Source organism: Erythrolamprus reginae, chromosome 7, assembly GCF_031021105.1.
Source record: "Erythrolamprus reginae isolate rEryReg1 chromosome 7, rEryReg1.hap1, whole genome shotgun sequence".
In the NCBI taxonomy this organism is placed as follows: Eukaryota; Metazoa; Chordata; class Lepidosauria; order Squamata; family Dipsadidae; genus Erythrolamprus; species Erythrolamprus reginae.
Window position 1 is genome coordinate 46,597,160 of NC_091956.1, and position 27,607 is coordinate 46,624,766.

The following is a 27,607-nucleotide window of genomic DNA, read 5'->3' on the forward strand; positions in this document are numbered from 1 at the left end:
AAAATATTACACGGGACAAAACCCGAACTCAGAACAATCTACATACATATACCCGTGAAAATCTACAAAAACAAATATATATATATCTTAACAAATTAAAAGCAACTTAACAATATATTCAAACATGAACAACTTCCAAATTCCAACATCTTTTTACAGTGCCTATGCATACTTTAAAATGAATTGAAACTGATTTATCCTTATAATGATCTATTCAGGAAGCCAGTTGATAGCTAAAGAAGTATGGGTTCTTCTTCAATAGTTTTGCAGGTTTATTGCACATTTGTAATGAGCAAATAAAGCAAAATGTCATAAGTATATGTCTAAAATCAATGAACCAGACAATAGTATGCTATGATATTTGCTGGGAAGAACAGTTGTAGCTATAATGGAAGGTGATATGCTATAGACATAGGAAATTTTACAGATGGTACAAATAGAGCACAGCTGTTTAATGGAAGCCAAAAAAAATCATCTATCCAAACAAAAGAAAAGGCCGGAAAAAAATATTCTAAATGTCCATGACAGCTTCCATAGTACCTTCAATTTTTAATGATTGTGCCAGATGGGGACAAGTCTATTCTAACTGAACCATTAATAAAAATGCCTCTGATCTAAAAGTCTGGTCTGTAATTTAGCTATAATACTTTAGATATAAGCAATGGTCTTGAAAATTCAGAATAAATTATACAAAAGCTCGGCACCTTTTGGTTCAAAAATTTCAAGTATTGTATGAAAAATAACAATTAAATCTACTTTGAAAAGAAAGATTAGAAATCAAATATGAATTAGCTCCGGTTTTTTAATGTCATTTTATTATTTTAACTAACCTAAATACTATCCCATATTCATTTTATTTTTGGTCCAATCTGTTTGAATTCAGTAAACTTGTCTATTATAGGTATCATCATGCTCATGAACAAATCTTTGGGCTACTCTTTACTTTTATGGAAGTCACATATATGACTCTCAAGTATAAAGGAGCTATATAAGTGTTTATTTATTTAATTTGTATCCTGTCTTTATTACTTTTAGAAATAACTCCAAATGGTGAACATTTGAAATACACCTTTCTCCCATTTCCCTCACAACAACAATCCTGTGACATGGGTTGGACTGAGAGAGAGTGAAGATCCAAAATCATTCAGGTGGCTTTTATAGCTAAGGTGGGACTTTAAGTCATGATCTCCTCATTCCTTAACTCTTAGACTAAACTGATTCTCTAATAATATATGATATTGCATAGCATCATCTGTGTGAGCTAATATTCAATACAAATGTTAACCTCTTCCTAGAAGAGCATAAGAAAACCTAAATTGCATATGCAATGCAGCTTTGTTGCACATAACAATAAAAAGTTAAGCTCAATAGTACATTCAAAACATTTGTAAACCTATGGTCTAAAGCTCAGATTCTTTATTCATCCTGCCACCTTTCTAAGTTAATAAATATTCAGCAATGTCCTTGGTGGCTTGGGCAGTTGTAATGGTGGCAGATGAGGCTTGTGAAAGTCTGAACGAAGCATCAGAGGATGGATACGCCCCTCAGAAGCTCCATTTTGGCCTGCAATGTGCCTGGCAAGGTCTCTGAAGACCCAAACAGAGTGTCAGGGAGGCGGAAGATCCATTTTGGCCAGCAGTGCTCAGGACGAATGTTGCACAGCTTCTGCGGTTATTCGTAAGGACAAACTGTCATTGTGCTGCAAGATTCTAGTTTTTGGACTTGTTCACAAATGCTAGGGGGTGCTTATCATATAACTTTGAACGTTTGCTAAGGAAATGCTAGTTATCAGAAAATTACCTGTATAGAGTACCAGATTCTTACATTTGTAGATAATTATCTTTGTTATAATTAAAGCTGCTTGAATCTGCAGTCGAGCCTCTTATAAAACCGAATCCTCATGTTCCGATGAGAATTTCTTAAGAATAAGAATTATTGCCATGGCTTTGGGACAACATTTGACCAACCAACCAACCAACACCAACACCCACCCACATCTGTAGCTTTTCATGTGAATCAGGAGCATCTCACTAACTACACAAGCATGTCCTGCTCATATAATCCAACTGTGAGAAAGAAAATAAATGGATCTGTGAATAGAACCTATTCACTGAGATATAACAGCTTTCATTGCACTGTTAGGTATGTATGTGAACATGGAAGACATATAAGGTTGAACATCTCTTTCCTGGCAAAGATGTGGTTAACCAACACACCATGATGTAATGTAAATTAACTCTAAAATCTAAAACTGAACAATGCTATAGATAGCCCTTGACTTAAAACCATTGATTTAGCTATTCTTCAAAGTTATAATGGCAATGAAAATTGTGACTTACAAAATCCTCACACTGCATCATCCCCATGGTCACCTGATTAAAATTTGGGAACTTGGCAAGCAATATATATTTGTGAGAGTTGCAGCATTCTGGGGTATGCAATTGCCATTTCTGACCTACCAAGTTGACAACAAAATCAATGGGAGAAATTGGACTTGCTTAAATGTGATTCATTTAATAACTGAATCATTAGTTTAATTGATTAGTTTAATGATCATTACAAAAAGGATTATAAAATCAGATGTGAATCACTTAATTTTCTTAGCAATGAAAATTCTGGTCCCAATTGTGGCCATAAGTTGAGAATTACCTATACTTTTGTGTCATTTTATTGCAATTATGAAGGCCTTGCAGTTTGTATAGCATGTCTACCATTCATATAGTTTATTTCTATTAAGTTTACATAAATGCCATATGAACACAGGTGCAGAAAGGAGCAGATTATTTCAAAGTCACTGATTATTTATGAGCTATTCATTCTGTTTTGCATCCAGTTGCAAAACCTACCTGGTCAGATATGGAAGAAACGTATCCCACATATTTTTTTGGATATTCAACCTACTAGAACTACATCTATTAAAAACATGTTTAGAAGGGATTGAAAGTGGTAAAAGGGCAGGAGTGCACAATATTGCTTGTGATATGTGTAAGGGCTATAGTCAATGAAAAAAAAGGCTGCCTATAGGAGGTATAAAGAGTCTGGAAGTATAGCTGATAGGGAGGTGTATAAAATGAGACAGAAGGAGGCAAAACAGATAATATATGCTGCTAAAGCCTCAAAAGAGGAAGAAATTGCCAAATCTGTAAAGAAGGGGGATAAAACCTTCTTCAGATATATTAGTGAGAAGAAGAAGAAAAACTGCGGCATCAGGAAGCTTAGTACCGGGAATAATACATGCATTAATGGGAATAAGGAGATCGCTGACCATTTCAATAGCTACTTCTGTTCAGTTTTCTCAAAAGACACCTTACAAAATAATACTATAGAGGGATATAGCATTGCTTCCAGCTGTACGGATTCAACTCCAGTGATCTTAGAAGCCGATGTCTTAGAAGAACTTGAACGATTAAAGATAAATAAGGCAATGGGTCCAGATGGCATCCACCCCAGAGTTCTTAAAGAACTCAGATCTGTCATTGCTACCCCCCTGACTGATTTGTTTAACCAATCCTTGTTAACAGGAGAAGTTCCTGAGGATTGGAGAATGGCCAGTGTTGTGCCTATCCACAAGAAGGGCAGTAGAGAAGAAGCTGGTAACTACAGGCCAGTTAGCTTGACATCAGTGGTAGTTAAAATGATGGAGACTCTACTCAAAAAGAGGATAAATCAGCACCTTAAAAACAATAACTTATTGGACCCAAATCAGCATGGCTTTACTGAAGGGAAATCATGTCAGACTAATCTCATTGATTTCTTTGACTATGTCACAAAGGTGTTGGATGAAGGTGGTGTCGTGGATATTGCCTACCTGGACTTCAGCAAAGCCTTTGATACGGTTCCACATAAAGAGCTGATAGATAAATTAGTGAAGATTGGACTTAATCCCTGGATAGTTCAATGGATTTGCAGCTGGCTGAAGCGTAGACATCAGAGAGTTATTGTTAACGGCGAGTATTCTGAGCAGAGTCAGGTTACAAGCGGTGTGCCACAAGGGTCTGTTCTGGGTCCTATTCTTTTAATATGTTTGTGAGTGACATAGGGGAAGGTTTGGTAGGGAAGGTTTGCCTATTTGCCGATGACTCTAAAGTGTGCAATAGGGTTGATATTCCTGGAGGTGTCTGTAATATGATAAATGATTTAGCTTTACTAGATAAATGGTCAAAGCAATGGAAACTGCAGTTTAATGTTTCCAAATGTAAAATAATGCACTTGGGGAAAAGGAATCCTCAATCTGAGTATTGTATCGGCAGTTCTGTGTTAGCAAATACTTCAGAAGAAAAGGATTTAGGGGTAGTGATTTCTGACAGTCTCAAAATGGGTGAACAGTGCAGTCAGGTGGTAGGGAAAGCAAGTAGGATGCTTGGCTGCATAGCTAGAGGTATAACAAGCAGGAAGAGGGAGATTATGATCCCGCTATATAGATGGATCAGGAGGTCTTTTTCTGACGTCAGACTTCTATGTTTCTATATATTATTTAAGAGTTTTAGAGATGTAGAAGTAGAATCTTTAGTGAATAAAAAAGACAGTGTATGAAAACACAGTAAAAAAAAATCCAATTCTGAAGAACAAGGCTGTCCTGGTACATATATGTACATAGGATCAATGCATAGAAATAGAATGCATATAATTCGCAGAGAAACACAATGGAAACTCTTACTATGGAAATTGCATTGATTTCACAACTAACGAATGAACTCCAAGGAAAATCTACTTTAGCATCATATAAATTAGATGCTTAACTGACCCAGAACATTTTGAAGTGTTGCATTATTAATTTGTATTAGTGTTAACATAAATTTAACTGCTTTGTTACTGAAGATAATAGCAAAACTTATTTTCAAGATAAATGCACAGTGTGGAAATTAATACTACATTTTGAAAAGAAATAGAGAGGCAGGGATCCAAACAAAAACTGAAAGACAAGCCAGTACATAGACACCCATTGAACTACTGTGGCTGACAATGGACTTGAATAGAATAGAATAGAATTTTATTTTATTGGCTAAGTGTGATTGGTGCATATGCTCTCAGCGTACATAAAAGAAAAAGATACAGTGATACCTCGTCTAACAAATGCTCCTTCATATGAACTTTTCACGAACTTTTCGTGATACGAACCCGGGGTTTACGATTTGTTTGCCTTGTCTTAAGAATCATTTTTGTTTTATGAACCCGAGCCCGGGTGCCTGGGCTCTCTTACTGTGTGTGTGCTCTCGTACTGCGCGTGTGCTCTCTGACTGCCACATGGATTCCCCTGTCTTGTGATTGTCACCGCCAGGATTTCCCATTTGATTACAGCCCCCGCCGGGATTCTGCAGGGTGGGAGAGCCGCGCCTGAACCTGGAGCTCACTTAGGAGCCGCCACCTGCTTGGAAGAGGAGAAGCTGTAGCTGCCGCCACCGCTGCAGCCACCGCTGTAGGAGGAGCTGCGCCGAGATCCGAAGTTTGCAAAAGTTTCCGCACCTCCTCTGTGGCCAGGAGGCTCGGTGGGGAAGGAGGCCATGTTCGGACGCAGGAGTCTGGCTGGAAATAATACCCACCTTAAGGTCTGAATATGCCTCTCTCAACATCCTTTGCAAAATGGATATCTGTAAATCTGGTAAGACAGTAAAAATCTAGACTCTTACAAACTGACATTTGAACTGCTTACTCCAACTTTGCTCGGAAAAATTAGAGCCATTTAAATATATTATTGGAAAATATGTTTTCATCCAGTACCTGTAGGTGTACATAGAATATGTAATAGAATACACAGAAAATATGAGTTGGAGGTGTCTACATCACTTTAGTTTTAGTACAAGGAAGTATATATTAAGACTTATTAGCTTTGACTGATTCTTATTATGCATTGAAAAGGGTGATTTTTGGTCCTTCATTTTCTTGAAGCATGACTAAAAATGTTAGTTTGTTCAACTTCTGGATTTATAGGCAGGAAGTCTGGAGGAATTATTAGCTTGCGTTTATTTTGTTTTGTTTTTATTTTCTTTCCAGTGTGAAGAAGAAAGTTATTCTTAGCTAACTTGCTGGCTAGTAGTACACTGGTGATACAGTTACCAGCTGCTGTATTTTCCCTAGATCCTTGTAAATATGTTGGTTCTTGTCTGCATTTCGGATTGTGGCATGATTGTTTATAAAGATATAAATAGTGCTTTTCCAAGCTCTTCCTAAAGTAGAGAAAATAACTTCTACATGAGAAGCCATTAAATCTGATTTTTGTTGAAGCAAGATTTTTTTGAAAACACAGTTGGGAATCAAAATGATTCAAAAGGCAGAATTAATAAGCATTATTCAGTATGAATTCTGCAAATAGGGAGAGAGGGTTGGGTGAAGTGAGGTGAGGCCAGGAAGGAAGGGAGGGAGGGAGGGAGGGAGGGAGGGAGGGAGGAAGGAAGGAAGGAAGGAACGAAGGAAGGAAGGAAGGAAGGAAGGAAGGAAGGGTTTTTCATAGTGTAAAACATTTGACACAAATATTAACGTTTAATGAAACCTTTTTATAATCATCAATTTCTTTATTTTTGGCCATACAACCATTCTCTGTTAAGAAATTTTGCTTTCTTATAACCAGAAAATTCAAAATATTTCAAAGTTTCATTGATAGTATTTTGAAGAACTGGTATGGCAAAACATATGACATGACTCAACATATTATATTAATATGAAAATCATTATGCTAGCAACTTCTTTTAGTTATCCAAGATTGACAATTTTATATCAATTTATTTTTATGCACAGTAAGAACACAATAAAAATGAAATTTGATTTGATTGTGGAATTACTATATTGGGTGAAACGATTCTAATCACATAATGGAAGAATCATAGGCTTTCAATAAGAAATAGAATTTAATTCAAGGTAATCAAATTAATGTTGTTAATCTCCCTGGATGAATATCACACTATCTCATGATACTTTTGTTTCACATAATTGCCTCAGAATCAATGAATGTTATTTGGCAGTTCCTTTTTAACAAGGCTTTCCCAGACATAAATGCTATTACATGCCAATATGACTTCATACAAGGAAACTTAAAATTATAGGATCTTTGTTAATTCAAATATTCATGTACCATCTGTTGTTGACAGTCAAAATAAGACTGTAAAATGTACACACATAAGCAGGAAACAGTTCCTGTCCCCAATACACATTTATTTGTTCCAAAAATGTAATTAGTCACCTCAGAGAGGTGCTCCAGCAGCAGAATCGCTGATAAAAAATAAGTTACAAACGTTTTTAAAATCACTTGAAAGATTGGTGAAATGTAAAGAGAGAGAAAATTCATAGAGACACCAGCTGATCATTCATCATTGACCAATTATAGTGTATTTCATCTGAGGACTCTCGTGGTGGCACAAAGAAAAAGCCAAATATTCAAGAAGTTGGGATTTTTAAACTTATGCCTAAAAACTTTAATAGAATATAATAATAATAAGGGGTCTTGGAGGTCTTCTAGTCCAGCCCCTGTTTAGGCAGGAAACCCTATACAGTACTTCAGACAAATGCTTATCCAACATCTTCTTTAAAACTTCCAGTATTGGAGCATTTACAACTTCTGGAGGCAAGCTGTTCCACAGATTAATTGTTCCCACAGTCCCAAAAAATTTCTTATTGGTGTCTAAATTGCTTCTCTCCTTGATTAGTTTCCACCCATTGCTTCTTGTTCTGCCCTCAGGTACTTTGGAGAATACATTGACTCCCTCTTCTTTGTGGCAGCCCCTAAGATATTGGAAGACTGCTTTCATGTCTCCCTTAGTCCTTCTTTTCATTAAACTAGACATACCCAGTTCCTGCAACTGTTCTTCATAGGTTTTAGCTTCCTGCCCCCTAATCATGTTGGTTGCTCTTTTCTGCACCCTTTCTAGAGTCTCAACATCTTTTGATGTCATAGAGACATAGAGATTCTAGAGAAAGTGAAGGGAGAGCAACCAGGATGATTAAGGGACTGGAGACTAAAACATATGAAGAATGGTTAGAGAAACTGGGCATGGCTAGTCTAGCGAAGAGAAGGATCAGGGGAGACATGATGGCAGTGTTCCAATATTTGAGGGGCTGCCACAGAGGGGAGGGAGTCAGGCTATTTTCCAAGGCACCAGAAAGACAGACAAGGAATAATGGATAGAAATTGACCAAGGAGTAAGGAGAACATTTCTGACAGTGAGAGTGATTAGTGGAAAATCAGTGGAAAATCTTACATTCAGAGGTTGAGACTTTCAAGGGGAAATTGGAACATTCACAACTTCAGGAGGCAAATTGTTATACCAATCAATTATTCTAACTGTCAGGAAATTTCTCCTTAGTTTAGGTTCCTTTTCTCCTTGATTAGTTCCTATACATTGCTTTTTGCCTTGCCTTCTGGTGCTTTGGAGAATAGCTTCGCTCCTTCTTCTTTGTGGCAGCCCCCGAGATATTGGAACACTTCTATCATGTCTCCCCTAGTCCTTCTTTTCATTAAACTAGATATACTCAGTTCTTTATTTATTTTATTTATTAATTAATTGGACTTATATGCTGCCCTTCTCTCAAGACTCTTGTAACCATTCTTCATGTTTTAGTCCCTTAATCATCTTTGTTGTTCTTCTCTGTACTCTTTCTAGGCCGTATGTACTTTTTAAAAGGCTGTATGCAGAAAACTTTCTATTAGAATGATATATGAAGTTACTTTCTCTAAAGCTCTTGGGGCGATACATAGATATTATATTATGGCATGGCCTACATGTACAGACATTAGAGCCATTTGATTTAAAGATACATAAAATGAACTTTGATTTTCTTCACAAGTCATCCATTAATGTTTGAGCTACAACTCCCTGTCCAGAAAGGTTTAACATGTGATGGATTGTGAAAAGATTGAAATTTGAATGAAAGAGAATAGTATTCATCCAATAAGAAAAGTTTTAAATGTTTTGGATACTTACAATGTAAAGTAGGATTGACTACTGTGTTAATCACCAATCTTTGGGATTGTCCTAGTGTGATGCACCTGACATTTGCATTGCAAATTTTGTGACTCTTAGACACTTCTTCTGAAAAACCAAGTCCTGGTGGTATAGATTTCCTTAGTGTTTCACCTCACTTTGCTGAGATGGTTGCTATCATTTTTAGATGTGGAGTTGATTCTTAAAAAGTTGCAACCAATGCCTGTATTTATGACCTCGACAAATCTTTAAACCAAAGGATAGCTGAAGTAAGGTTATAAGCAAAGGTTCATTTCATTCATTTTGCTTAATGAATATATTGCTGGTCTCAAATGTGGTCACTAAACAAGGACTACCTGTATTAAGATATTTTCCCTTTTTTCTACCGGTTTATACCTACAAATTACTGATTATTTGTCCCTTAAGTATCTCTCCATAATTACTTTAATAAAATAGTGGCATTTTGGTATAATCAAGGAAATTGGATTTTTTTAAAATCTAATTTAAAAAATTGTCCATTAAGGTCAATTCAACAATAACTTGTCCATTGAAAACATTAAGTGATCAGAACCTTCAAAAGAAAACAACAACATGGATATACTGAAAAGCCGTAAAAATAACTTTGTCAAATTTGAGTATGTAGTTGTTGTTGATGATATTAATGTTAATACATTCTCTACAAATCAGCTTTTGGTGGAGGAGAACACTGGAGAGCTATATTTAAAAAATATGTCATATGAAGTCTTTATATTAAATAAGTAAGCAAAATTCACAAATGGAGCATGAACATTGAAGGATTCAATTAAAAATGATAGACCAGAAAAAGTGAAAGAAGGCTGACATTATATGTGAAGGACAGCCCTCTAGGAATTTAGATGCATGATTCTGAGCATGAGGGTGCAGTCAAATAAACTTGGATAAGTAAGGGGAGGGAAAATAAAATAAAAAAAATATTTTTACTTGTCATTGAGCAAATAACTACTGCTAAAAGACACTTGGGACAGATGGCGTGCTGTCAAGTAAACATCATTCCCATGAAGTAAATTACACTACTTTAACAGAGGAGCTTTTACCCTGCTTATATGCTGCAGAGCCAACTCAGTCAAGATTGCTCAGTGACTGCATAGCACTGGCTTTTCTATATCTATTCTCATCAACATAAATGAGTTGGCTGAAGAGACGGCCAATCGATTTACCAACACAATTGAGCCCAAGCTTTCTGCTCCTAAATAAGACAATTGTTGTGAATTTTGCCCTATTTTATAACCATTCTTTCCACAGTTCTAAACTGCAGTTAAGTTAGTAACATGGTTGTTAAGTTAATCTAGCTCTCCCACTGCAACTGTCATAAATAAGATCCAGTTGCCAAGCATTATGGAGATGCTACAACAGGTGTAAGTGTGAGATATGATCATAAGTTACTTTTTTCACTGCTGTTGTAATTTTGAACAGTCATTAAATGAACTGTTGTAGGACTATCTTTAATGACTGTGTTATTTTAGATTTCAAATACTGAAGAAAGACACAATGGATCATCCTTGTAGATATGTATTAGGCCCTGAAGAGTCCATTTCAATAAGCTTAGAGTACAACCATGAAAGTTTCATAGACACAAATATTCAGATCAAGGTAGAGCAAGGTGCTAGGAACTGCTAAAAAATAAGATAAAATAAAATAAGATAAAAATAAAAAATAAGATAAAAATAAAAATAAAGTTAGATGGGCAAAGACAATTGTTATGGATCCATATTTAACTTCAACTGAAGTAAGAACTAAAATAAGATATATATGGAAAGTGGATGTAATAGTAAAGGAGCTAATCTTACAGAAAAGAAGGTGAGAGGAACTTCCACTTGAAATCAGAGGTAAGAGAAACAAAAGAGAAAAATGTAGATGTGCTAGCAGAAGAGGAAGGCCAATAGCAACAGAAGATGGTGGTGATACTGGTCTCCCTCTTCTGCTAGCACATCTACATTTTTCTCTTTTGTTTCCAAGGATTGACTAAATGGTGGCAAAATGAGATACAAGTAGAGGTGCAAGAGATTAAAAATATAGTAGAGAATATAAGGAATATAAGGAAAACTAAGAATACAAGAGTTAGGGAAATGAGAAGGAAAATATTACATAAGTGGTATTACAGACCTGTTCAACTTGCACACTTTCAGTAGAATGTTAAAGGTATTTGTTGACATGGGTGCCAAGATAAAGGAGTGTTTATGCATATGCTCTGGGAATGCCCAGTAGTGCAGAATTTTTGGCAAAAAGTGCAAGAGGATATTAATAGGATATTAAATATAAGATGGATAATTACTAAGGAAATGGCAGTATTAGTTAAAAGTAATGAGATGGGAGAATTCAGAGAAATAAAACAAGTAGCGATAGAAAGCGCTCAGGCAGTAATAGTCTTAGGTTGGAAGGACGCGACAATCACTGAGCACTTGTTATATGTTGTGTGTGTTTTTTTATATTAAAAAAATCAATTAATTTTTTTTTAAAGAAGATGGTGGAGATAAAGTTCTTTAACTCTGGGGTTATCTCAGTTATATCCATACAAGGGAACTGTATTCATATTGGACCTATGCAAAACAACTGACAAAAGGAGGAATGTCAACCCAGGTAAATAAAAAGATAAACAGGGAACATCCGGCTATCAGGAATGAGCTTAAATCTCCAGAACCAGATCCCATTGAAATTTGAAAGAGCTTGTACATGATACTTTGTAGGTCCTTTTCACCAATATTTGAAAAATTATGCAGAAATTTTGTTGAAATTCTTCTGTGAAACATATGGTTTTTAGGCTAGCTCCAGAATTGAATGAACTCATCTATCCATGTGTTCCTTTGCTTCAACACACAGGATACAGAATGAACTATTTTGCAGTTATCTAGATATTTTACATTCCATTAATAACAATATCACATTTGGGACTTGCACCAAAGTAATAATTCCCTAAATATTGACAACCAATACAGAGTGCCTTTCTTTTCCTTAATTTAAATTAAGTTGTGAACAATTTAATCTATTAATTATTCCCCAATAATAAACATAATTACCTCATTATTGCTAGTTACACAACCTTATTACCAGACTAGAACTTGGCTTTGAAATTTCACTAACTGATGTAGCCCAGGAACAAAATCAAGGTCAAGACAAAATGTAATGCATTCATCAGAACATAAATAAAAGCTTTACTATCTTTTCTAAAGCTTAAAAATAAATAGTATATAAAAGTGGAAGGCATTGTATTTTGCCCTCTATTGTGCACTTCTAAAGAAGCAGAAGTGCATGAGTGTAAAACTGAAATATTCAGCAGATATTTCTGCTTTGAAAATTGCTGCTAATTAATTCAATGTGGCTTTGTTTGGTATGTGTACCTAGCTTGAATTACTACACATACTAGTTCTTGTAACATTTCTAATCATCTATGAAATACTTCTTACATCTTTGAGTGCCAATACTTAACAACTAACAACCCTGGGATACTCTTGCTTGTTCATTTTTCTATCTGTTACAACAGGATAGGCAACAAAGTATCATAAACACTGTCTTGGAAATTCTGCCCTACTAAACTTTACTTTGGTATCTGAATCCGTTTGTGCATGGGACAGGCTACAGAGTAAAGCCATATACTGTATTCTAATATAATCTTTATTAGGATTATTTTGGGCTCACACAGATCTCAAACTGCAACTTTAGAAATAAAACTGGGGAATAATTGAACCAGTTCTTTGCTAGGATTAACTACCCTAGGAAAAAAGACAAAGAATACCAAGCTCACAGTGTCTCGTATCACCTAAGAAAAACTCCCTGGAAAAAGAAGTCAGCCTAGGCCAGTGATGATTAACCCTTTCGACACTGAGTGCTGAAATTGGAATGTGCGTGCACATGTGCGTGCAGGCCAGAGCACTGGAACTCGAAAGAGAGCAGCTATCCGATGCACGTGCACACCAGGCCATTTTTTTTTGCCGAACAGTTCCCAAGGTGATCAGTTCTGCAAAGCGGCTTGTATTTCACCATCATAGACCTACCAAATATACCAAAATAATAAGACCTAAGCCCCAACAGAAGCCAAAATCAGTGGATGCTAGCCCTTAATTCTTGGATTCTGATCCAGAAGTTCATATCCAGATATGAACAGCAAGAATCCTGATGACCACCATGGTTAGAATTTTCTGTATTCCTTTCATTTAACACCATAACAAGAAGCTGTAACATGTCTGAACAACAACTCTCCCAATTTGAATGGTACTTGCTGTCGGTATGATATTGAATGAAAATGGTTTTGTTAGGAGGAAGAGCACCTTGGGAATAAGATATGCTTGCCAGCAGTTGAATTCACCTAGATGCCTTGCAGCTAAATCAGGCTAGTTGAATATCAGTTGTATTAGGGAGAATTGATTAAGCTTTCTTTAGAAACAGCTCAATTTTTAAAGCAGAACGTCTTATTTATAACCCTGTATATCCTGTTACTTTGCCTTTTGAATCCTAGATACCTGTTAATCCTCCCTGGCTTATTGGGTCTTTACTGCTCTGACCCCAACTTTGCTTCTTCTTCACCCCTCAAAATTCAACTTTGATTTGGATCATTTTGCTTTTGAGTTTCATATTAATTTGCTGGCTGCAGTTTCTGTGCCTTTTTGGCTATTGGTAGTCCCTTGAGAATTAGAATTGGATTGTTTGACTATTCTTCTACCTGTCATTTTTCAGAGGGGCGAGGGCTACAAAGGCTAGTGCAGTTTGTCTTTCATAAATATATATTACATAAAAGGCACAGTCCAATTATTTTATAACATTCTGTTAAAATTTTGTCACATTCTAACGAAGTTGCTTGTTTTTCTTTTAGGAATTATCTTAAAGAATAGATTCAGCCTTTTACACCAAAAGGTTCCTGGTGGAAAGAAAGAAGATATCCTCAGTCTCAGTTATGTAGCTTTTGACTTGGAGTAAGATCCACTGTTGTTGTTGTTTTCTAAAAGAAATTATAGAGAAATACATACATACATATAATGTACCATTTTCTTTGACCTTGTATTTTGGAAATTATTGTCTTGATTGAAATTATTGATGGATTAAACAGTCATTCTATAATGTTTCTCAGTTGGAATTACATGTGATATCCTACAGGTTTCTTTAAAAGATTACAGTAGTGCTGTAGAAGAATTTTATGAATTTTAATGGATTTAAAATTGTCAATGGATTTAATGGATTTAAGCCCCCTTTGAAAACCTGTGAAGTAGCGAATCCGCAAAAGATGAATCACGAAGTAGCGAGGGATTACTTTATTGTTCTTAAATGATTTTTGCCTATTGATTTGAGCTTGAAGCTCCAAATTCCAAAGTAATTAATTCATACTATAAAATACCTTTAGAAAAGAATGCTTGTATCATTTAAGATTTTTGTAGCACTTGCATTGATTATTTTGTATTATCATGCTTTATATTTAGTTATTTTTGTATTATCATGCTTTATAAATAATATTGGAATATAAATAATATCTGAATGATTATTCCCCATGTGATAGACTGACTCAACCAATGAATTCTTAGTCATGATTAATTTAGGATCTGGATTATGATTTAGTCAAATTGTTGGTTGAATAAGTACAATATATTATTATTATTATTATTATTATTATTATTATTATTATTATTATTTAGATTTGTATGCCGCCCCTCTCCGAAGATTCAGAGCGGCTTATACTATTGCTTATAGATATTTATATGAGTGTATGTGTGTCCCACTAACACCCATATTAGAATTTTAATGGCCATGATGGTGATGATGATGATTTACAGTGGTTCATTTTCTGCCTTACATCAGCAAATAATGGGGAAACAATGAACCCTTCAAAATAATTATCATTTTACAAGTGATTCTATCATTTGGAATATAACAACCATAGAAAATGACACCTTGTATAATGGCACTATGGATAATGAAGTTCTCCTCTACCATATTACCATTTTAAACTAATATTTTATTGCAATGGACCCAATTATTAAATATTTTTTTAAGAAATAGAGAGGCACCTGTCTCAACTGTAAAGTGTATACACACACACACACACACACACACACACACACTGATAGCAGCTTGAGATCAGTTTGCTATCTTATGAAGTGGAAGTTCAAAACATTCTGATGATGTAAAGAATGGAGGATGCCATATAGAGCAGTTTGCAAAGGAGAAGGGAGAAAACAAATAATTTCAGTGGATATGGAAGCATTTTCTGACAGCCTTTATGATTCTCTCATCAATAGCAATGTTTCTATGAAAAACAACAAAATGATCTAGTCAAACCACAAAAAAATATGCAGGCTAAAAAAATGATGCATATATCTTGTACATACTGATATAAGAATTCCTTACAAAGACAAGTGTTCAAGATTATTGCCTCTTCTGAGGCAAAGGATTATTTTTAGATTCCAAAGCTTCGTAGCCTATGTTTGCCATAGGAACATCTTCCCAGTTCAGATCATAATGTTTATGCTCCTAATTTTCCCACCCTGCTCTTCAAACAATGCTAGATTAATGGTCATCTTACCCTGCTGATCAGCTAAAACAAAATCAAAAGTATTTTTCCAATGTCAGTGATCACAGCTGGGTTCATATACAGAGAAAAAGGCTTTCACGCATGGCAAATTTTGTGTGGGAAAAGTCTTAACTGAGGCATCCCAGTATGTAGAATAACCATTGATTATTTCAATTACCTATTATTTGAATAAGGACTTATCTTTGTCTATAGCCGCCATTACTTGGTATATGCCTTGCTAATTGTAAATATTTTCAGGGTCTGCTCCCCCTAAGAATATTCTCAATTGGGATTTATACTACTTTTATATTACATGTTCGGAATATGTTTTGAAGAATGAGTAATTGTAATATTGGGCAGAAAAACATGTATATGATATTTTACAATATAACAGAATGATCTCAGACAATGGCATTTACTACCCACACAAATACTCATACACTATGTTCTGTTTCTGATTTTTCATGAAATTTCATGTACACGTGTTGCTGTTAAATGTTAAAAAAAAAAGTAATTGCATATGTTTATGCTTTAGAATTACAAATAGATTTTGAAAAACAAATTGACACTTGGAAACACAAAGGTGAACCAAAAAATCACATTGCTGAAAGAAATGACGACAGTGTATCAGCAATACACTGATCAGAGAGTAGGTAAACACTGAAGGAATAAATGCAATCTTAGTGGATCAACTGTAAAGGAAAATCATGACATCTACATGCAGCAAGAAGACTAACATGGAGCTAAAAATCAAAACATGGAAGCCACTGTTATATTAGGGTTCTGAAATACTGAACTGTTTTAAGTAGTTCCTAAAGCAATCTTTTGAAATGGGTTGTAATATCTGTTATGCTGTTAAACCAAATCATATTGGGCTTAAATATATTCCCATTACTAGTGCATTGGATATTCCAAATGTGCTCTTTAATATGTCTAAGGAATCCCACAATGCCCAGGCAACACAAAATGCACTGATGTAATAGCACAAGATTATGAAGGGGATGGGGGTAGGCAGAATTAAAAAGAGAAAAACGCAGAATTATCACCTGATATACAAAGCAATAAGCATAGTATGCCATGTAAATGGTGGCACATTTCAGCTACATACAATGCTCATGAGAAATTGCACACAAAATAAAACGGGAACACAGTTGGCAGACTATTTTATTCAGGAACAAAAAGATTCATTGTGCATAATCCAATTGGGGGAAATCGTCAACCTGCAATCTTTCAGCATTTACAACATTTTTTTCACCACATAACAAAGCCTTCTCAACAGACAGTGAAAGGAAAGGAGAGAGGGAGGGAAAGAAATTAAGACAGCTCTACCAGAAATTTACCAAATATATGCAGACTCTTTGTTTATCTTGGAAAGGAAACCCATTCAGAGGTGTAAATAATGGTCACTTTGTTGGATTCTGAATGCAGCTAGCTACAAATGTGTGTGTGAGTGGCTCTCTCTTAATTCACCCTGGGATCCCTTGACCCAGCTAGACAAGCGTGAAAACGCAAAATAAATGAAGGTTAACAAAGACTGGTCTGGGAAACAGTACAGATTAAAATGCTCACCGCATGAATTATTTTATATATAAGATGATATTGTAAATTCCTTCAATCTGTAAATGTTGAAAACAATCTGGCAAAATGTTAACCATCTATCTTGTTGCACAAACCACAAATGGAAGAAAAAAGCATCTTCCTAATCATCTATGCACAATTTACACATTAAGGCAGGAATAGCAAGAGCAAATGCAGAAATATTACATGACTCATTAAAAAACAGAGCTCAAACAGCTATCACAATACCTTTTTGTGTCTGTCCCTCTTCCATATTTTCTTCCATGGCTACCTTTCTTCACTAAAAACTGTGGCACAGGTTGAATCAAAAGCTTCCTTCCTATGCTGAGGAAGCTGTGAATTTATTTTCCCTGGGAAGCTCCAAGTGCACTGGTTTTAGGCAAGTCTTTGGAGCTTAGCAAAGGCTCCTCTCACTCTCCTTGCTTGCTTGGAGACAGGCTGTCAAGTGCAATTTCATTCAAATTACTCTTCCATGAAGATTATCAATTTTTCTTCTCAAAGCTGTCCATTGTACACCACTGTAAGCAGGTATTCAAATGAAAAGCCTGCGAATTTGGGGAAGGGAGAATTTGGTTGGGGTCCCGGTAGCAGTAACACTGTGATTCCTAAGGCTCACTTTGCATATAAAACAGGGGAATAAATTGATGTTTGCATTGAAATCTGTGCTTTAAATTGGAAACAGCCTGCACTGTGAACAGATGGAGGGGTGTCTCCCTAACATGAAGGAACTGGGAATCTATAATTCCCCCTATTTGCTACCAAAATGGGAAAGCCCAAATGCCTGTAGCTTTAGATGCTGCAATACTGCAATGCTTATTTCTCCCACACTATTAATACTGAATACTAATTTTCATTAATGGTGATCTATTACACATTTAAAATAAAAAAATACTTGTAAATATAAATCTCTATTCTAAAAGACTGCAAAATATTTTGGAAAGATTTTTGTATGTGCACTCACATACTGAGCACAATTCTAGTTTGATTTGTTAAATGTTTGACCAATACGTCTTAAAATAAATTATTAATTCCCAAACATAGTCTAGATGTGAAAAATACAATTTTTGAGTTAGCTATGCTTCCCATTATCAAATGATTTATACTTCTTACATGATACAAAAAAAAAATGGGGTATCCTTGGAATCGTAGTTACTAAATTGGCAAAAATAGGGCTTACTTCAATATGTTGTAAGAAAAGGAGCTCTGATGGTATGAACTATGGAGGAAATACGGAGGTTAAGTATCTTATAGAAACAGCCACTCCTTTGAAAGACTCTGAAATTAGATTTTGAATGCAAATTATGGAATACTGCAGTTTGGAGGTAATTTGCATTTCTGTACCTTATGTCATTGAGTAACAGAATTACTCTGACATTCTATCATAGGGAAAACCTATGATAGGTACCCTCTATATATTTAAATTTCTATTCTACTGTTTCTATTTATTAGGGATCATTATCATTTCAAAAACATAGTAAGGACCTGTTTTGATATATTAAAAAGTGGTTTATACTATAAGCTTTTTATATTATTTCTTATGGGGAGCAAAGAAGATTATATCAGTAGCTTTCTATAAAAATGCTCATGCTTCTGTGAGTACAGCTTCTATAATGAGATTTGACACCAAATTAAATTCAATGCTAAATAAAGAGTGAATTTATCTTTACAAGCCCGCATTTCTTAGACATAGATCATCTTCAGTTAAAGTATAAAGGAGCTAACAGCGATTAGTTATGCAACATTAAATACACTTTGATAGACAAATAAGAGTGTAGTAATGTATTGACAGAATGTAAAGGCAGGTTACAATATGGCAGTAATGGTGAACCTATGGCACATATCAGAAGGTATACAAGGTGTTGCCCTATGTCAGCTTCAGCATGCATGTGCATGCTGACCAGCTGATTTTCAGCTCTGGGGAACACCATTTCACCCTCTAGAGGCTCCAGGAAAGCTTTCTGAAGCTCCAGAGTGTAAAAAATGGTCCATTGGGCAAACTGGAATTCTTTTTTTCTGAACTTGCAGTTTGCCCGTTTGCGCATTTTTTTACCATCCCAAGCTTCAGTGATGCCTTTGCGCATGCACAGGGTTGTGGCAATGTGAAGGAGAAAGTGTGGGGTGCGCATGCATGGATGGAGGGAACTGGCATGTGCACATGTTCGCGTGCTAGTAGGCATTATTATTATTATTATTATTATTATTATTATTATTATTATTAATTGGATTTGTATGCCGCCCCTCTCCGCAGACTCGGGGAGGCTAACAACAGTGATAAAAAACAGCATGTAACAACTAAACAACTAAAAAAAACCTTATTATAAAACCAAACATACATATAAACATACCATGCGTAAATTGTAAGGCCTAGGGGAAAAGAATATCTCAGTTCCCCCATACCTGATGGCAGAGGTGGGTTTTAAGAAGCTTACTAAAAGCAAGGAGGGTGGGGGCAATTCTAATCTCTGGGGGGAGTTGGTTCCAAAGGGCTGGGGCCGCCACAGAGAAGGTTCTTCCCCGAGTCCCGCCAAACAACATTGTTTAGTTGACAGGACCCGGAAAAGCCCACCCTGTGGGACCTAACTGGTCGCTGGGATTCATGCAGCAGAAGGCGGTCCCTGAGATAATCTGGTCCGGTGCCATGAAGGGCTTTATAGGTCATAACCAAAACTTTGAATTGTGACCGGAAACTGATCGGCAACCAATGCAGACTGCAGAGTGTTGGTGTAAAATGAGCATATTTGGGAAAGCCCATGACTGATCTCGCAGCTCCATTCTGCACGATCTGAAGATTCCGAACACTTTTCAAAGGTAGCCCCCTTTTTGGCATGCAACCAAAAAAGATTCACCATCACTGCAATATGGCATTTGGTCATGGAACAGGTTTTTTTCTTGCCTGCTTGTCATGAAGATTATCTCAAAGACCTTTGAAAATATGAATATCAGTCTAATAGTTTATCTCAAATTTACTTTCTACTTTATTATAGCTATTGTACTATGTAGCTACTGTATAAGTGTGTGGTGGCACTGCACTAAATGAAGAATGAATGCTGGGAACTGCAGATAAATATAATAAAAGTGAATATACATTTTCATCTAACAAATATCCATTTCAACCCTGTGAATTCAAGCACAAATAATTATAACCCCACATTGGCAAGTATTGGTTGATGAAAATATATGCAACCAGAGTTTCAACTTACAGAGGTAAGACCATGAAGGTACTTGTTGTTTCTCTACACCAGTTTCCCTTCCTAAGGGAGAGGACTGATGTTTCTTTTCCATCTGTAAATTAGGGATAAGAAACAAAAGAGATACTAGGGTAGCAACTGCTCTTTGGCTTCTTTTTATATGGTTTTACTTGAATATAAATAGTGCAAAATATTGACATTCTGGGGAGAGAATGGGTTGCAAAACATAAAGAAATATTTAATAAGGCTTCTACCCAGAACTATAAATCAAAGATTTCATCTTGCTTAAAGCAAAAGATAATAAACTTATTTCAAATGTATTAAAATGCATTATGCCACAATAGTTAAATAAACTTTCATTTAACTGGGACAAAAGAGGGAGGGCAGGAATTAAAAGAAATGCTGAAAACTTGCCTATTCAGTGCAATTATTTAGTTCACTGAACTTTCCAGTACAGCCTAATTCTTGTCTGAAATGAACTGTAACCATTTCATCTTCATCCAAGTACTGATAACAGCCAGATACTGTGCAGAATCAATCAACCATATTAGTAAGCCTTGATTCAAATGTGTCACAGAACTGACATACTGACATAGTGGTCTACAATCAGAATGCAGAGACCTAAACTGCATGTTTAAATATTATACGGTTCTCTCTCCATCAATACTTTTGACTAAATCACAAAAATCAACCCAGCTAATAAACTGGAGGAATCTGATTGTTTCATTATATTAATTATTTTTTAAAAAGAATATTTATTTTATTAATTACAACACAAAAAACAAAAACAACAGCTTCTTTGGGTTACTTACAATCCCATTTTCATCAGAAGTTGTTGTCGGAGATATTATATTATATTAATGTAATAACAATATAGTATCATTATATTAATTCTTAACTCTAAGTATATCTTAAAAGAAATTTGACATCTGGAGTCCTGTTTAACTGTAAGTAGTACTTCCTCTAGAAATTTTTCTTTCTTTCTAACATCGTTTGAATATTGATCCATTGGTTGTGAGATGAATTGATCAACCAACTGATTGCCTGAGCAAAATGTTATGAACTGTGAGAGAGAGCAACTGGTTCAAGTCACCCAACCAGCCTTAATAGAGAAGATTATCACTAGGTACAATTCCCAGACTCCTTGTTTCTAGCCTGGTGCCTACACCACTAGGCCAAACGGTTAACTTCCTCAAGAATTTCCTGACATATTTTCATTTCAAGACAAAGTATTAGGAACAAAATGCTACTTACCTATTTAAAAAATGTTTCCTGCAAGCTTTCACGAATTATTAAGTGAAGCCCAAAAATCTAGACTTTGGGGAAAACATAGATGGGGACTATCTACTTTCTATTTTAAAAAATGATGTAAGCTGTAGGATGAATTGACCATACAAAGCCATTTCTCTTTATGCGTTTTCATGTCTGTAATATAATAAAACATATTCTGAAATCAATACCAATTAAAAAAATCAAATATTGAAAGATAGACAAATAAAAAGGCACATTCTTACAATTTTTCAGAACACATAAAAAAACAACAAAATTAAGCCAAACTTTAAGAGTACACTTGAAAAAAAAAGCTAGCCCAAGGGTTTCCGAGGGATATTGCTGAATACTTGAAATGTTAATACCACATTACCACAATTATCTCAAGAGATTCCAGTCTTATTTCAAAAAAGGAACCCTGAATCATCTGAAATTTAAATGAAAGTAGTAAAGAATATATAAAATATGAAAGATAGCATTTATTTTTTCAAAACATTTCAAAATATGGATCCACCAAGGTAGCATGGATCCACGTTACTAAATTTTCCTTTGTAAATTGTGTGATAAATACTTTTTTTTCTTTTAAAAGATTCAGAGAATTTATATCTCCAAGATCCCATCACAAGGCAACATTTAAGGGAAGAGTCCAAGAGTGCACCCATCTTATCTAACCTAGCAGGATAAGCAGCAAAACTTATTCCAATTATGTACTGTCCCATGTAGGGCTTTCAAAGAGACATTCCAGTAATTCAAATTCCAGTAATTCAAATAACTAAGGCACAGGTGACTGTATGCAAGGGCTCCTACCCCAGGAATGGGTACAATCAGCATATAAAATGGCTTCTATAAAGGACCCACAGTCAAGGCTGCAACCTGCTCTTCCAGCACGAACCATGAGTCCATGATAACCTCCAAATGTTGAATCAGATATGTGCAGGGAAATGTGATGCTCTCCAGGGCCTGAAATGTCCATTCTCCAAACCTGGGGGTGGTGGTGACTATAACAATTCTATTTGCTAGATTGAATCACAATTGGTTTCTACCTATGTAGACCATTAAAGTCTCTAGACTTTAGCATATAAACTCCTACCCTTCCTTCTTTTTCATTCATATAAATCTCACAAAGAGAAAAGAAACATGAAAGGGAAAGCTAAAGGCAGCAAAAATTAAAAATTACTTCATAACAGCCTTCTGGATGAACTACTCCTGGGAGGGTTAAAAAGATTTGCAAACTAACACAATTCATACATGCAAGTCAGCATTAGTGAATTGCGACTATTTACAATTCCCTTATTGTAGATACACTGTAAAAACCATGCATGTTTATATTCTGACATCACCTAAATATACATTCTGATATTGCCTAAAGGTTACTTAATCTTTGACTTTGATTTAGTTTGCTTGTGCAATGAAAGTTATCTAGAATTGCAAGATGGCTTGTATAAAATACACACGTATACAAGTTTTGTAGTATAGTATACCACTTTATCTACGAGGGCTATCTGGAAAGTAAGGCTACAAGGCATGTAGCTCTTGCGGGGAATGTTCACAGGGGAAGTTGGCATTACTATCATGTAAGCGGGAAGCCAGCAGAAGAGAGTGAGCAGTGCCAGTGGTCAGTGGATCATTGACTGGCATTGTGGTGAAGATTAGAGATGAGTGTCCTCATTCAGTTTCCCACCACGTGCGAAGTGCTTGCTGTAATATGCTACCTGAATGCTAAGGGCATGAACACTGCTGCAATGGGTGCCCAAGATGCTTACTAAAGTGCACAAAATCGACAGTCAATGCCGCATGAGAATTTCTTAACCACTTCAAGATTGAAGGTGAGGCTTTTCTCAACTGTAGTAACAGGAGATGAAACTTGGTCTTATAACCATACTCCAGAGAGAAAACCTTAATCAATGCAGTGGCGCACTTGGAAGAAAATGGAAGGAGGATGCTCATCTCTAACCTTCATCACTCTGCCAGTCGATGATCTACTGACCATTGGTACTGCTCATTCTCTGCTGCTGGCTTCCCGCTACATGATAGTAATATCAACTTATTTATTTTTATTTATTTATTATTTGGATTTGTATGCCGCCCCTCTCCGAAGACATGAACATTCCCTGTAAGAGCCACATGCCTTGTAATTAGTGATGGGCAAACCCAACGGTGTTTGGGTTCGAAAGGTTCGGATGAACTTCGCACAAAATTCGACCAAACCCAAACCCAAACCCAAACGGTTCATGGCGCCAAAGCTCCGCCCCTGGAATCTCTTTGTGGGAGGGATTCCCAGCTCCTTCAAAGGGAGATCTTTTCATATAATTTTTTTTTAAAAAAAAAATACAAAAAAGGACGCCGCAGCGGCGGCGCAAGCAAAGGGAGGTCCTTTCACGTGAAAATAAAAACTTTTATTTTTACATGAAAAAACCTCCCTTTGCTTGCAGCGCCGCTGTGGCATTCTTTTTCGTAAAAATAAAAAAAAAACATGAAAAGACCTCCCTTTGAACGAGCTGGGGAATCCCTCCTACAAAGAGATTCCAGGGGTGGAGCTTTGACGTCACGTATACCGGCAGGTTGCTAAGGACGCCAAAGTGATCAATTCCTGGATTACATGGAATCCAGGAAGTGATCACTTTGGCATCTTAGCAACCTGCCGGTATACGTGATGTCAAAGCTCCGCCCCCGGAATCTCTTCGTGGGATTCCCCAGCTCCTTTTGTGCCTCCCTCCCAGCCTCCCTCCCAGCTGATAGCTCCCTGGTGTTCGCCTTCCTCTGCCGCCACCGGCGCCCGGCTCCTCCTCCTCTTCTCAGCAGATGACAGCCTGGCAGTGGCTTTCGTGGTGTTCGGCATGAACACCGAACTAAAGCACACATTTAAAAAAAAAATTCGGGTTCGGGTCCGGCATGCCAAACACCAAAAAATTTGGTACGCACCCAAATTGTGCAGGTTCGGTTCACCCAACACTACTTGTAATCTTACTTTCCGGATAACCTTCGTAATAATATTACAAGTTTCACTAGCTTTCTTGCAAAGTTATATCTTTAAAATACCTGTGTATTTTAAGAATACTGGTTCTTATATTTTTTTAGAATCATATGTCCAGACCTTGGTGGTCTTCTTGTTCAACCATCAGTCCTTACTCCATCCCAGACAAATAGTAGTCCAATCTTTTCATAAAAACTTCCAGGGATGGAGCACCCACAACTCAAGGAAGCCATCTGTTCCACTGACTAATTGTTCTTACTGTCAAGAAATTTCTTCTTAGTTCCAGGTTGTTGAGTTTCCATCAAAAAACTCAAGCTTCTCAAGTGCTTTGGACAATAAATTGATCCAGTCTTCTCTGTATCAGCCTTAAGTACTGGGAAATACTGTATTTTTCGGTGTATAAGACGCACCGGTATATAAGCCGCACCTACATTTTAGAGGAGGAAAACAAGGGAAAAAGTATTCCGAACCAAATGGTGTAGTATTATATTGTTTAATAAAATACCAGTGTAGCAGAATACTTTTTAAAACCAAATATACTTTTTACAAACTTCAAACTTCATAGTTTCAAGACTTGTGGATTTCAACTCCCAGAATTCCTCCACCAGTCATGCTATCTCAGGAGTGGGAGTTGAAGTCCACAAGCCTTAAACCTGCCAGGTTTGAAGACCCTTGCACCCCTAACACCCAACACAGGAGTCTTCAAACTTGACAGCTACCCTGCTGTTCTGTTCGGGTCGTATGCGACCCGAAGCCAGGTTTGAGTCCCTGTAAAAAATTTTCCCTGCATATCTGAAACTTGAAATTTCATGACTTTTCATCATTTCAGGGGTTCTCTCTATGAGAATTTTTTTGGGGGGGGTGGGGGGCTTAGTTTTTGCTGGGCAAAAAAAGTTACAAATCTTCTGTTCCCGGGTCACCCTGACTCGGACCGAAAACTCTTCATTTGCAGTGCTTATGTTTGGTCTTTTTGAAAGCTTTTTTCACTTGGAAAGTAGTCTGAACATTTCTGCACACAATGATATGAAAATTGAAATGAAAAAAGTAAATCTTATTGGTTTATTTTGTGGATATAATGCACGCCCCCCCCGTTTTTGTGATTTTTTTTTCAATTTATGGATAGTTTTGCTTGCAAAATGCATTCTATTTTACTAAAGTTGGTGTGGGATTGGTAGCTTGAACATTTCTGCATATAAGAAAAATATAAAGGAACTGAAAAAATGATTCTTATTGGTTTTTTAATATCAGAAATAAGCCCCCTCCCCGGCTGCTTGCAACCATTTTCACTTTTTATTTTTTTATGCTCCAAATCCGAAATATTCTTTAAAATCTTAGGCATTCATTTACTCAATTTAACAATGCTGATCATCAAAAAATATTTTTGGGGTGGTGGCTAATTGTTTTCTGGGCAAAAAAAATCATAACTTCGAGTCTGTTTCTGTTCGTATATGACCGGACCAAAAATAATTTTTTTAGGTACTTGAATTTGATCTTTTTGAAAACTTTTTCAACTGGAAAACTAGTTTGAACATTTATGAACATAATGATATGAAAATTGAACTGGAAAAATTGAGACTTATATTTTTATTTTGATCAAAAAGCCCCTCCCCCCATCCTTTTTTAATTTCGTGTCAATTTCTATTTTTAAGGCTACAAATCCCTAAGGAATTTTCCCCCAAAAGGTTTGATATACTAAATTGAACATTTCTGAATATAAGAAAAATATAAATGAACTGAAAAAAATGGTTCTTATTGGTTTATTTTTGCCACAAAAGGGCCACTCCCCACCCCCCGGCCTTGCTATGTGCCATTATTGTCACTGTTTATACATATTTGTCTAGAAATATTTGGAATATCCTTTTGAAAATCAACCACATTGTAGCCAGAGAACTAATTTTATGAAACAAATCCATTTTACTAAAAAAAAGTATGTAAGTTTGAAATTAACAGCATAATTTTTATATAAATTGAAATAATTGAACACGGGGGGAGGCATACATTTATGTGCAAAATAAACCAATATGCATCAATTTTTCCAGTTCAATTTTCATATCATTATGTTCAGAAATGTTCAAGCTACCAATCCCACACCAACTTTAGTAAAATAGAATGTATTTTGCTAGAAAAACTATCCATAAAGTGAAGACTATTTAAAAAAAACGGGGGTGTGTGCATTTCATCAACAAAATAAACCAATATGCATCAATTTTTCCAGTTCAATTTTCATATCATTATGTTCAGAAATGTTCAAGCTACCAATCCCATACCAACTTTAGTAAAATAGAATGTATTTTGCAGGCATAATTATCAATAAACCTAAAGAAAATTCACAAAAACGGGGGGGAGGCATATTTATGTGCAAAATAAACCAATAAGGATTAATTTCTTCAGTTCAATTTTCATATCATTGTGTGCAGAAATGTTCAGACTACTTTCCAAGTGAAAAAAGTATTCAAATTGACCAAACATAAGCACTGCAAATGAAGAGTTTTCGGTCCGGGTCAGGGTGACCCGGGAACAGAAGATTTGTTACTTTTCTTAAACAGAACAGCAGGGTTAAGATTAGTGGGCTTCAACTCCCAGAATTCCTCCTCTAGTCATGGTAGATGGGGTAATTAGAAGGCAAAAACAGCCCCATTTTTGTGAAAAACGGGCTGATTTTCACCCATTTTTTTTTCACAAGAATTGAGGAATGTTTGCCTTCCCCAGTCCCTAACAGCTGTCTGCAGGATCCCCAGACCCATCCCTCACTTCATTTTTTCAAAAAAACCAGGTGAAAAATGTCCTGTTTTTTACAAAAATAGAGGGATTTTTGCCATTCCCTAGTCCCCAAGAGCTGCCTGCAGGGTCCCCAGACCCTTCCTCCACCCCCATTTTTGGAAAAAAAAACTGCAGGTGAAAAACAGCCTGTTTTTTTAGCAAAAACGGAGGCAGTTTTGCCATTCCCCAGCATCCAGGAGCTCTCTGCTGGTGGGGTTGGGCTTTGGGACAGCAACCAGCAAGCTCAATAAGTCTGCAGAGGAGAAAGCCAACCTATTTGCTGCCACCAACTAACCAGCAACTCATCTTGGCATGCCTGCATGACGGATGGGGAAAAGGAAGAAGGTGCAATAATCTGCCTAGAAGTGTTTGTGGGATGGAAAAAGATACCTCC

The 27,607-nt window shown here is 36.2% G+C and overlaps 1 protein-coding gene across 7 annotated transcripts in view; it reads right to left on the bottom strand.

The window, feature by feature from the left end:
• Positions 1-27,607, bottom strand: part of GPM6A (glycoprotein M6A) — a 321,002-nt gene that overhangs the window by 160,277 nt on the left and 133,118 nt on the right. For 2 of the 7 annotated variants that reach the window (XM_070756617.1, XM_070756612.1), the window contains exons 2-4: positions 21,465-21,635; positions 20,223-20,304; positions 17,251-17,567 (exon numbers count right to left, since the gene is read on the bottom strand). The exons of 1 other annotated variant lie outside the window; for it this stretch is intronic. In XM_070756617.1, the coding sequence (XP_070612718.1) occupies positions 17,251-17,287 (37 nt within the window). In that variant the 5' untranslated portion in view covers positions 17,288-17,567; positions 20,223-20,304; positions 21,465-21,635. The remainder of the gene's footprint in view (positions 1-17,250; positions 17,568-20,222; positions 20,305-21,464; positions 21,636-27,607) is intronic. 4 more of the 7 variants (XM_070756613.1, XM_070756615.1, XM_070756614.1 and 1 more) reach the window with 4 other exon arrangements.